The sequence below is a fragment of the Ammodytes marinus genome (genome assembly GCF_949987685.1).
Source record: "Ammodytes marinus genome assembly, chromosome: 5".
NCBI lineage: Eukaryota > Metazoa > Chordata > Actinopteri > Uranoscopiformes > Ammodytidae > Ammodytes > Ammodytes marinus.
Window position 1 is genome coordinate 33,116,823 of NC_137234.1, and position 12,831 is coordinate 33,129,653.

At 40.1% G+C, this 12,831-nt stretch overlaps 1 protein-coding gene across 1 annotated transcript; it reads left to right on the top strand.

Moving 5' to 3' along the window:
• Positions 1–397: 397 nt before the first annotated feature.
• On the top strand, positions 398–12,186 carry LOC307250627 (charged multivesicular body protein 4b-like; the record flags this gene model as incomplete). The annotated part of the gene is made up of 5 exons (XM_080027743.1): positions 398–581; positions 1,943–2,039; positions 3,218–3,338; positions 3,954–4,080; positions 12,116–12,186. The coding sequence occupies 5 exons, from the start codon at positions 398–400 to the stop codon at positions 12,184–12,186; spliced, it is 600 nt and encodes a 199-aa protein (XP_079883869.1).
• Positions 12,187–12,831: the final 645 nt, after the last annotated feature.

The window sequence follows — 12,831 nt, forward strand, 5'->3', positions numbered from 1 at the left end:
AAATATTTAAGTAGGCCAAGTTAACACTGCCAGCCATGCTGCCACCAATACACATGGACCTATTATAAAAGAGACGTAGAATATTATGGTTGTCACTGCCACCTGCAGCTTTCCTCGAACTGAAGCGGGAAAAACAGGAAAAAACAGGATGTATTTTTTATTATATTCCAAATTCAGGTCGGAAAGTAATAGCGCACAGAAAGAGCTCGTGCGTTCTTTTACTTTGAGAGTGGTCACCGGTGGTAACAAGCGGCGGTGTTCTGGGAGTAGCTACGAACTACGGTAGCTAGCCGCATTATCTTTCACTGCCGATTCGGGAACCGGACCGAGCAGGACCGTGGGCCAAAGCAAGGTGCCATTTTGACTTTGAGCCCGTTTGAGAAGCAAAATAACCGACATGTCTTCTCTGTTGGTGAAGATATTCAGCAAAGAAAAGGTGAGAAAGAAGCACCGCCAACAAGAGGACGTGGAGAAACTTCCAGAGCGAGAGGAGCTGCTCATAAAGAAGAAAGAATTTCTCAAGACAAAGATCGAGCAGGAGCTTCTGTTTGTCAAGAAAAACAGCAGGAAAAACCGAAGAGGTGAGGTACTTTGGTTACGTTGGTGCTGCCTTGTACAGTTCTTAGATAAACATAAAAACATGGCGAGATAATGTCAGTGTTAGCTATTTACGCTAGCGTGTCAGCTAAACAAGCTAATCTGTTCATTGACCTATTATGTAATAATGCAATACAAAAGTAACGTTGCATATTGGTCACTTAACAGCTGTGAAACAGATTTATGATTGTCTATATAAATAAGTTTAATAATATTAATAGTAATAGTAATAATTGTGTGAAGTATATTCACTGTAAAACGTAAGTGAAGACAGCTGACCTACAATGACTATAATAACTGAGTGCATTTAAATTATGATAACTTGTTTTTTTTAAATGGGTAGAAAACAGTGGGAGAAAAATGGCTTTTGTCTCATCCAGTCAAACAAATTTCATTGGCAACAGTATGCTTTTATAATTCTTGCATGCCACAGGATATGGATGCATAATAACCAGAACTTTGCAAGCTGTAGTCTACTTACTGTTCTAGTGTTGTTACAGTTTTATTATGGAATATAGTTTCATGATGATGTTGTTCTTTCAATGGTTGTTTTGTAGGCATTCATTTCCTTAATTTAGGTAGTAATTAAGGGTTGGTTGATTAGGAATGGAACAATGTTTTTATAGATGAATATATTGAACTTCTAAACATTGGATCTCTCATCATCAATTGTACTTCATCATCACTTGAATTTAAAAAACAAAACAGCAAAAAATCAGTTTTGTTCATTTGTTAATGTTTTATTACACAGAGGGATAACAGTATAAGGGAGGGATACCAAAGTGTTTGTTGTATGGCAACATGTTTGACACATTGACCCATAAATATTACTTCTTACAGTCCATATTAATTACCATATCACCCAACCCATTTTATTAACAACTGCATGATCCCATTCACAAGCCTTTTCCTGAGTCCGCACAATGCTTGGACTACTGTATAGTTATACTGTGTAACACAACAGTGAAAACATTACCGTACCATTGGTCTGACTCCTTTTTAGGTGAAAAGCCAGCCCTGATTGGTTAATGTAGTCGTCATTCTAGCCTCCAGTCAGACCGGGCCCTCCCCATTTACCGTCTGTTAGTGGAAGCAGCCCCTTGTTGGTTCTTGTAGTCGTTGAATGTAAAGCTCACGTGATATGGCTGGTCTCACCATGCTAATGTCAAACCTGCACACCTCCTGTATTTCCACACGTTCTGCATAGAAAACAAATGTATACAGTAACAGATAGAGGTACCACTGTGACACTGCTGGTCAGTTTGAAAATCCTTCTGATGATGATTATGTTGTGAGTTGAATTGAGTTGAGAGCATTGCTGCTCATACACTGTGTCTCCTCACAGTGGCTCTGCAAGCGCTGAGAAGAAAGAAGTGGTACGAGAAACACCTCAAGTACATCGACTGTGCTGTGAAGGCCATGAGGTCTGCTCATGAACACATGTAAGGGCACAGACACCAGCATAGGAATGAGTGGCATGTACTGTATGAAAAAGAATTCAAACAAGGGCTCACACAAAATGCTACAGATAGTAGGTGAGATTTTGGTTTTAGATTCAAATGTATGTGGATGTTGTCTTTACATTTTACATTATATGAAACCTACAGAATCCTGGATAAACACAATATCCTTAATTTTGAAAATCGCATTGTGTAAGATGATGTTCGCTTAATTTTGGAAATCATACACAAGGCTGCACACTGGGCTCAGAATTCTCAGCACGATCAACCAGGTCAACAATTAGGGGAGAATGCAGAATCCCACAATGCAAAACCACATTTGGAAAGTCGTCCTTCTCTTTTTAGGGATAAAACAATGGAACAATCTCCCAACAGATCTAATAACTAATAATGATTTTCAAGCTTTCTCCCGTCTGACAAAGGTTTGGCTGCTCACGCAACAGACCTGCACACACTTATAGAATGTTGTAGTGCTACTGTGCTAGTAGGATAGGGGTATATATTTTTTTAATAAAATATGTACTAGTGCTTTCCGTAAACTTTTTTTATCCTATGTATTTATATCATTGTATCTTGTTATCCTTTTAATGTTTAATCCCATGTTTAGATATTGTTGTGTCTTGTTTAGTTTAGCAGTATTTACTCTTCTTACCTGCCCAGGGACTAGCAGTCTGCTAGTTTGCTAAAACCGGGTACAATGCATCTCTCCTTGCTCTAAACAAGGTTAATGTATCTTTTGTACATTGTCCCTGTTTAAATGAAGTTACATTACATTACATTACATTGACGTGACAGTCCAATACAAATATTATTGTCAGTTAAATCAATGAATAATCGTGGTAAAATATTGTGATCTCAATATTGATCAAAATAATCGTGATAATCATTTTGGCCATAATCGTGCAGCCCTAGAAAAATACTCCTGCAAACAACTCATTTTTTCAATAAATAAAAATACTTCAAAACAAGCCTGTACATTCAGCATATTAACGTGTACGCCATATTATCCCTATTTACATAATCACGTATTGCGGTTCACCTCCTGAACAACCCGTACGTGCCTGTATTGTGATGGTTCGGTTCAAATCTGTGTATTGTTTCAACCCTGGTGTGCTAATGGTTTTTAAGAAAAGTTTGACTGAGGCTGTAAACTGTTTCAGAGACATTGTGAACAAGGTGAATGACCTGATCAGGGACATCACAGAGGAGCAGGATGGGACTCACCTTGACATGGCTGACACCTTCTACACATCTATGAACTTTGGAGTGGAATTTGACGAGGTACAGAGATTACAACCTAATGACAGCCAGATTAAATGGTAGAGGAAAGGTGGCCGACCAGTAAGGTCGATGGTTTGATCCCCGGCACTGGACAGGAGGGTGTTAGTTCTAAAACTAGTAGTGGCTGGTATTACATCTATGGCGCCCACCATCTCTACCATTGTGTCCATGAGCAAGACACTTAACCCCAAACTACTCCAGGGGTGCTGTACTACGGCTGACCCTGCACTCTGACCCCCTCCGAATTGTGGTAACTTGAGAGGGGAGATGTGAAAAGACAAATTTCAATGTAACCATTGACTAATAACTTAACTTAACTTAACTTAACTTAACTTAACTTAACTTAACCACAGTGAGAAAACTTTAAAATCACAACAGGTTAATAATAATAATAATAATAATAATAATAATAATAATAATAATAATAATAGAACAATATTTGCTGTATCATCATGATGTGCTGTATGTCTACTTTATACCAACAAAATTATTAGAAGATCATTTTCAGCAACATCAACCATACAACCCTCTTAGACAGTTTAGGATGACACGGTGAAACAGCAAAAAGCCTTAGTAAGCAGATGTGATGATGGTGTGTGTGTGTGTTTCCCTCAGGAGGAGCTGCTGGCAGAGCTGGAGCGTCTGGAGAAGAATGTGGATGAGACTCTGTTTGAAAAGGACAGTACAGAGGAGAGAGTGTCATGTCCCCAATACGCATCCTCTGACTCACCCTCCCCTCCTGGTAAGAACTAGGGACTGTTAGCAGCCAGAAAAGAAAGAGAAGGGCTGAATCCAAACCTGTACCCTCACGTACTTCAGCCGTACGTACAGTGACGTGTCAACCATCATCACGTCAAGTCTGCAGACAGCGGGCTGCTGATAGACAGACTTCAGATTGTTTAGTCACTGCAGCGCTCATTACAATACCACATAAAGCCCACTGCCCACAGCAGGTAGCCCAAACCCCCGCGCAAACTAATGAATTCCAGCATCTGCTCGTCTCTCCCTGCAAATAACTAATACCTAAATCCCATGTTAAAACTTCAATTGTAGGTTGACAGAATTATACTCACACTCATATTTTTATCAAACATAGCCTGTAGCTATCATTCCAAAAAAAGAAACGTCAGTGAAACAGGACTATGATTGATTAGATCTCAATAAATTGATATTACACTGGGCAGCTTTATTCTTCCACCACTTAAAGACTATAAAAATAAATAATCTACAGCCTCTAAATCTATAAATCACTACGAACATTTGGATACATATTCTAAGCTAAACTATTAAGTGGCTTTTTAAATTAGATACTGTATATTATATATATTTGTTTCACTTGAGAAAATAAAACATTTAATGAATCTGTTTTTGTATATCGTTTTGTATTCTTAAATTACGTCACGTCGTAACTGCAATGTGGTCAATGAAATCGATGAAGTCCGGTGAAGTCTGCTCCCCCCCCCCCAACGGACTCAGTGAAAGTCTGCAAAAAGTCCTTGTGGACTTGATGAATTGTTGCTTTGGACAATCCTAAAGACTCACAGACTTCCCACATTTGGATTCAACTACGGTTTTCCTTAGTAGTGAAATCTAAATCACTCAGTCAACTCTCTTCTGCTGCAGAACCCAAATTCACCTATGGCGCTTTTCCACCGCACATTTAGCTCTACTCGACTCGACTTAGCTCAACCCGGTTTCTCTAACAGCACGGGTCGTTTTCCACTGCAAATAGTACCTCTGAACGTGGGCGGGGTCGTCATACAAAGGGGCTGAAAGCCGACTCCGGAGCCAAGTAGCAAAGAAATGCCCCCCTTGTATCTGTTTGCTTAAAGAAGTAGAAGAATATTGTGACGGGCCATGAAAAGGGAGGGTTGGTATCCCGATGTGTGACTCTGCCACAGTCAGCAGTAAGGATGCGTCACGTACATCCCTATGCACGTAAAGACGGGCATCACAAAGTTGACTGTTTTGTGCTTGTTTCAGGATACGTGTTTTGAAATGCAAGCCGTGTCTCAGCCTGAATATTTTATTGAGCTAATCAGTGCAGTCCAAGGCTTGGAATATATGGACATTTCATTAATTTTTTTCGGATCTGTGATGCAAATCAAATGAAAGAGAGCCAGAGAAGGCTGCATGCGGCGAGACAAAATACACTCGAAAAGTCCCGGAGAGTTTGGGAGAATATACAACAGAATGAAGCCGGGAGTCTCTGGCCAATCAGTGGCTGGCAGTCTTCCAACGTCATCTTTTAGCATCGGCTCAGCTCGCTTGGTACCTAGAGCGAGGCGATACCAAAAAACCACCCGCTACCAGGGGCCTCATTTATAAACGTGGCGTACGCCCAGGAGAGGGCGCACGCCAATTTCTAAGCAAATATTGGGATTTATAAAAACCAAACTTGACGGGAAGATGTGCGGTACTCCACGCAAACTCTGACCCATGCGTACGCACAGAAAGTGGAGAAAGGAGAAACGGCGACTCCGTCGGCACATGTATGAAGTGCGAGAAATTAATCCAGATAGGCCTATTATAAGCCATGTAGGTCTATCATATATTGGGAGTTCCTTTGCAAAACGGATGAAACCATTCTTACAACTAATGAACAAATGCCTCCACGGATTTTTCCATGGAGTGATACCAACAAAAACAAAACGAATTAGGATCTTAAATAGCCTACAAACGGAGATATATGAGTGCAAATATTTAAAAAACAGCAACGTTCGAATAAGCTCTGCAGTTATTAAAGAATAACCTGTCTGCATGTTGTGGAATTCATTCTGATAATATTGAGGTGGAATACAACCTATTACTTTTACACTGACGCTGTTCTCGATGCCTCAGTCAGGCAGACAGGAGTGCACCTTTTCATACACTAATGATAAGCCTACTGTACATCACATAGGCTACTGTGATTTTTTTCACGGCTTTTAATCCGTTTTATCTATGTGTTTTTCTTTGTGTTTAAGCACGTCGCAATTGTGTTTTGAAAGGGACTGTGAAGTTTATTATTAACCCTCCGCCGCCCGCCACTGCCCCGGGATGAATTCTCTGAATCTGTATCTCATGGGGGGTCTCAGTGCCCCCCGCTCGTGGCACAAACACTGCTGTGTGAGGATATGCACTTGTTTGCGTCCACTTTTATGTCGGATCACTTCTTTTTATTTCGGCCACAGCGTTCACAGAGATCGCCACACCTTTACGCTCACACTGCCACCAAACTATATTTTCCCTGGTCGCTACTTCTCCAACGGGTACTTCGGGGTGACCACAGTGATCCACACCGTGTGGAGTCTATTTTTCCATTTCCCTTTCAGTCGGCGATTGCCACTACCGCCTTCATGCACTCAGTAAATGATATTAATTTGGGCGTGTCGATGACTATGTATGGGTAAATATGGGCGGTACGTGAAGCCCGCAAAGGCTGCGCCACATTTAGAGTTGATTGTGATTTATAAAGGGAAACAGGCGTAGGACGTGAGTGCGCACTGTTTTCATACCTGCAAACTTGTCGCTTTTCGGCGAAAATCGCCGTTTAGAATCAAAATATATGACCCACGTGAATCGTATAGATCCGAAGAGTTTTTGTTTTTGGGAGGGGGGGGGGGGGGGTAGTGGCAGCTGCCAGAGAAGTCAGCCAGCGCTTCCCAGACTGGACTGTGTGGGCGAGTTACCGTAGTGTGAGACAAGGGAATATCGTTATCTTGGCAATAAAACATCTTTGGTAGACGTCATGAGTATTGTCCAATCAGCGTTAAGATCGGGCAAAGCATCACTGCTGCCGCTGTGTGTTCAGACTTTAGAATTGGCTAAAAGTCTCAATCAAAGCCCTTTTGATAATAAAAAATTAGAGGCTTTGATTAAACACTGTCAATGCTTCAGAGGTTAATGTAACAGCCTACTGAAACAGAAACTATACGGAGGGACGCAGCTACAGGTACAGTCCCTTTATTTCGTCGTGCTGTCAGTTTGCCGACATGGCTCTCTGTTAGACTCGAGACATAGAAAAAGATCGCGGAAGCCGTTCCCGTAGACAAAGTTAACGGGCAGGATATCCCCGACTGATTTCATCCATCAAACCACAGTTTTTTCTGAGCGGCGTCTCACTCGCTCCAGTGTTAATTTTGGCAGCAAATTCTGATTTAGTCTTAGTCTTAGTCTTTTGAATATCACACCATTTAGTCTTAGTCCTATTCTAGTCATCGAACATATTTTAGTCTTAGTCTAGTCTAGTCTACTAAATCTAAGCAGATTTTAGTTTGACTAAATCTACAGCGGACTTCGTCGACTAAGTGTTTTTCTTCATTGAATGGTATTAAGGTTTGAATATGCAATACAGACACAGATTTAATGGTTGTAATTAGGGTTGCAAAATTCCGGGAATTTTCAAAGTTGGAAACTTTCCATGGGAATTAACGGGAATTTATGGGAATTAACGGGAATTTTGGGAATTAACGGGAATAAACGGGAATTTACCAAATTTAAAGACACCCAAATGCAATAAATTCTCCTAACTATGTTATTTCAGTCCAGGCAAACGTTCTAGACTGTAAAAAGCTGTTTTTTCAACTAAGTTTTAATATATTTATGAACATTTAATTTCAAATCAGATTTTTTTTAAAGTTTATTGAGACACCCAACTTGATATCATATATTGATTTGACTATACCAGGTTTACAGAGGCTTAAACTGTGATTTTACATATAGTTGGGGACAATATATTTTAGCATAATCTTGACTAAAACAACCAGATTTTATGCAAGTACACTTGGCAAATTGCACTTAGCACACATCCTACTGCAGGGGTAGGGGAGAACGGGGTAATATGTCACACAGGTTGGTTTTCACAATCGTTATATCTTGGAACCAGAAGGCGCTGTCTGTGAAATTTTGGTATGTAAATTTCCAGAATTGGGATCATAATCTTCCTTGGAGTTAGACTGCTGAATTTGAGGTGAGAGGACTGTTTGTGTCAAATTGAAAATATTTAGCTCCTCAGTATTTTTCTTCTAGGCTTTTACACAATGGGTTTATAACAAAACACTTGTTACCCATAAAAAGTGTGAAGGGTAAACTATAGTTTAGATTGTGGTTAGCAAGCTAATTGGTTGTCAGATGGTTGTTGGCCTTGATACTAGCAAGAAATTCAAGTTGGGGTTGGTCGTCACATTTTTGGGGGGTTGGTTGTCACATGTTATCCAAAGGCTGCAGCCAGAAAAGGAACCCAATAACGAAAGAAGTTGTCAACCTGTATCCTCACTGGCACCCCAGAGAAGGAAAGAATAGAGCAGGAAAAGGCAGCTAGCATGCAAAAGAAAAAAGGGCAACAAAAAAAAAAACAGTGCATCCCAAACTAGACCAGCTGCCAAGGCTACAGTAAGTTATGTAGGCCTATTTGTCAACTTGACAATGCAATTAAACTTTCAAATTTAGTTCTACTTTCCTTCTTTTTAAGATTATTCCCATTAAGATAACATTATGAAAAACAACCCCATAGTGTGTGACAACTGACCCCTTGATGGGGTTGGTTGTCACAATGTGTAAGGGTGTCTTTGATGATTAATTTCTTCTTTATTACAATAAGATAGAAAAAGTTAGGGGTACACATTTCAAGCCATCACCTTAAGCTTCAATTTAATGTAGGAATGACTATTGAAAGATCTTTTACGTGATGAGCAATTCTCACTAGAGTAAAAAGTGTGCCTACTTACCCCGTTCTCCCCTACTGAGGCCATGCCCCCTACATGCTCTGTGCATTCCTCCATCACATGGGGGGCATTTGACTTTATTTATTGAATGGTTGGGTTCAGACAGATGAGTAATATTTAACTCAACATTCATCTTTTTGTTGTTCAGTGAAATTATTGATTGTTCATAAAATAATCAAAACTTGATCAGTTCTTCTTACAAATAAATCTGTTCAAATGTAATGTTTTTTTAATTGTATTATTTTGCATGTCTGTCTGCCTATGACCAAACATAGTGTTTAAATGTTTAGATTTATGTTTGGATGTGAAAAAAAAAATTAAATTACCGACATTTAGTTAATTCCTATAATTTCCAATTTTGAATATTCCCAAAATTCCCGAGCGAAAGTTCCCGTGGAAAGTTTCCGGAAACTTTCCGGTAATTTACCGGAAACTTTCCACCCCTTTGCAACCCTAGTTGTAATACAAAACATGTATTCTATTTCATTAGTAATAATCTCACATAAAATCAGTGTACCTGACTGGATAGGGGGAGGGGGGGCTTTAAGAGCCTGTGCCCGGGCGTCCATTATCTCATGATCTGTCTATGAACCAACTGGATTCCACAATCTTTTTTCTTTTTGCGGGGAGCATGCACAAGCATTATTTATAAAAAAATAAAAAATAAAGAAAATATTTTTAAAAAGTTGGGGGCCCCACACTAGGTCTTGAAACGGGCCCCGAGATCGTTAAGGCCGCCCCTGGGTAGGAGCAGCAGCACGCAGTTGAGGTGCTGATACATTTGAGCAACTGCGCCTTCCTTTAAGCAACACTGCTGCCGCTGTGTGTTCGGACTTCTTTTGCATCACAGCCTTTTAGATAATACAATTAGAGGTTTTAATTGAACGCTGTCCATGCGTCGGAGTTGATTGTAACTTAAAAACAGAAACTAACGGACGGAGGCGGCAGTTTCACATGGCTCTGTGTATTCAAACTCGAGACAGAGCCTACTACAAACAGATCGCGGAACTTAGCCGTTCCCCTAGACATCGTTAACGGGCAGGATATCCCTGACTATCATTTTTGTCCATCATACCGCAGAGTTTTTCAGCACAGCGGCTCACTCACACCTGCGCGGTCTCCCGTCGATTTTCATCGACACAGGGTTGCATTCGCTGCTTTGCACTGATTGGATTTCTTCCCAACTTGTCCCACAAAAACAGTAGTTCTGATTGGATCTCTTCTCCATTCGTCCCGCCCTAACAGTTTCGTCTAGTTCCTATTCGTAGACTATAGTGTCAGTTAAATTAGTCTCAGTCTTCGTCATCACATCTGCATTTTTATTTAGTTTTTATTTAGTTTACGTCCGTGAAAAAGGTTCGTAGACGAATATTTTTCGTCATAGTCTTAGTCTACGAAATTAACACTGACTCGCTCACTGGGTCTCCCGGGTCCCGGTGATTTTCACCGTCACAGCGATCGACTCGCTGCTTTGCTGGGGCGGAGACTTTGTGTGAAGGTGATTTAACATCACGGTCGTAGACGAATGTTATAACTTTATGCTGCATAGTTTGCACTGCACTGTTGACCCACACAGGACTCTTAAGTGAAGCTGACAGTTTAATGAGCGCACATTGCAGAAATGAAGTGTCTGCAGTGCGCTCACAATCAGAGCCGACCGACAGGCCCCCCCCCCCCCCCCCCAATTTATTTTTATTTTTTAGTTTGTGTGTTTGATATTAACATCATATTATTATATCATACAAAAAAATGAATACAATGTTTTGATCTAGATAGCCTAGTTAATAGCCCAATAATTTAATCAGTTCATCTGGGAGGTAATCCAAGTTTAACTGATCACGTCACGTTCACGTCCAGTGTGTATTGAGTTTATTTAAAAACATTTGGAAATGGGGCTCAGATGCCCATGCACTGTATAACCTATTTCAGCCTCGTCTGTGGAAAAAAAGATAGCTGGACAACAGAGTTCTTCTGCTTCATTCCTCTCACTGCATTTAAATGTATTCATTATATTACAGAGAAATATGTCCCATAAAAGAAAAAGAGCACCAAGCCCAACCCAGAGGACCCTGCATAATATTTTATTTTAAATGAACATTTTAATGGAAAATCCAAGAAGCTTCTAATTCATCCGACCCAGTGTCTCCAAATTATTTGTTCACACAAAATTCCTCAGATTTAGCCTCTTAATTTCCCTCTCAAAGTGCACCAGATTCATGCATTTCACTTTAAAAAGTTTAAAAAAAATCTCCCGGGGGGGCATACCCCCGGACCCCCCTAGGAGGGTCAGGATCTCAGCTGGCTATTATTTTCACCCAGCTGGACATTGGAGGCAATAGTGGAGAACTCTGGTTGTGTGAATGATATTTAACAATAGCCAATCGTTTGGACAGCGAAAAACACCCGACCCCCCTAGAAGGGACGGGTGTTTGTCACCTTTTTCACCTCCTATGAGTTTGCAGGTCTGTGTTTTATAAATCAGAATATTTTTGTTCGCACGTACATCCTACATTTCTTCCGTACGCCAGCTTCCACGTAAATCCCACGCAAAGCTTTATAAATGAGGCCCCTGGTACCATGATTTTGTGGTGGAAACGACAAAAATGCGAGTTGAGTCAAGTTGAGCTGATACCACGCAGTGGAGAAGCGCCATTAGAAAAATTGGCCAGAGTTCTTTAGAAGTGTTTAGAAGACCATTTATTGTCTAATGAGGAGTTTGTCTCAGTGTACGATATGAACAGACCCAGCAATTTATATTTGGCTTTGGCCTAGTCCTCACAACGTCAAAACACTTGTTCCTCCATTGTAAACAGACGGACCAAGGGCGACAGGAGGTTAGGACATAAATTAGCGAATGCCCAAAGTTCTCGACCGTCATAACCACCACTCAATGGTCGCTGCTTAAAGTCCCTAGTTGTGAAAAACAGATACACAGACACACTTGTTTAGCTAAGTTGATAAAGCAGAGGAAGCTTCACAGCACAGAATCAAAACATTATTTCTAGGGCTAATCCTTCCATGTGGAGTTCATTCAAAGTGCTCACATAGTGTTCTGTTCTTTCTCCCCCACAGCAAAGACAGAGGAAGACGAGGTTGAAGATGGTTTAGAGTATCTGCGGCGCTGGGCCAGTGACTCCTCATAAACACACTCAACCACAACACAGCGGCCATTTAAAAGAAAAGAGTAAAGTGCAGTATGGAATAAATAGGCTGAAATGATTTGTTATTGTTCAAGATTTTTTATTTTTTTAATGTTTGTGTAGACATTTGACTGTCTTGATTGCTATCTATACAGCAGCACGTCAGTAAAACAGAACAAATGATTGAAAGCACTTAATGTACTAAGTGCTTAAACTTTAATGTAATGCTTTGCATGTATTGTAATGTATTGCAGAAACGGCAGAATTGAACTTGCAGTAAAATAAGTTTGAATTCTGTAATACAGTATTGTTATTTTGACACCATATAATAAGGACATTGTTAATATTATTAAATTAATTTATAATATTATCTGCATTTCCCTTTCCTCTTAAACTCCCATCATTGTCTCAGCTACTGGTGCATTCTTCAAAAGCCTTATTAGTTTGATTTGGTGTTTGACTACTTTAATCTTGTTTATATGTTGTCTTCACTGTAGAGAGGTTCTTTAGGTTAAGTGAAACAGACCCTGCGTTCCGAATCGTATACTCTTTCTTTTTTCTATTCTACATTCTACATCCGATAATAAAAATAATCTTGTTAGGATGCAGTAGGAATACTATTGGGACATACTTTTACTTATTTATTTC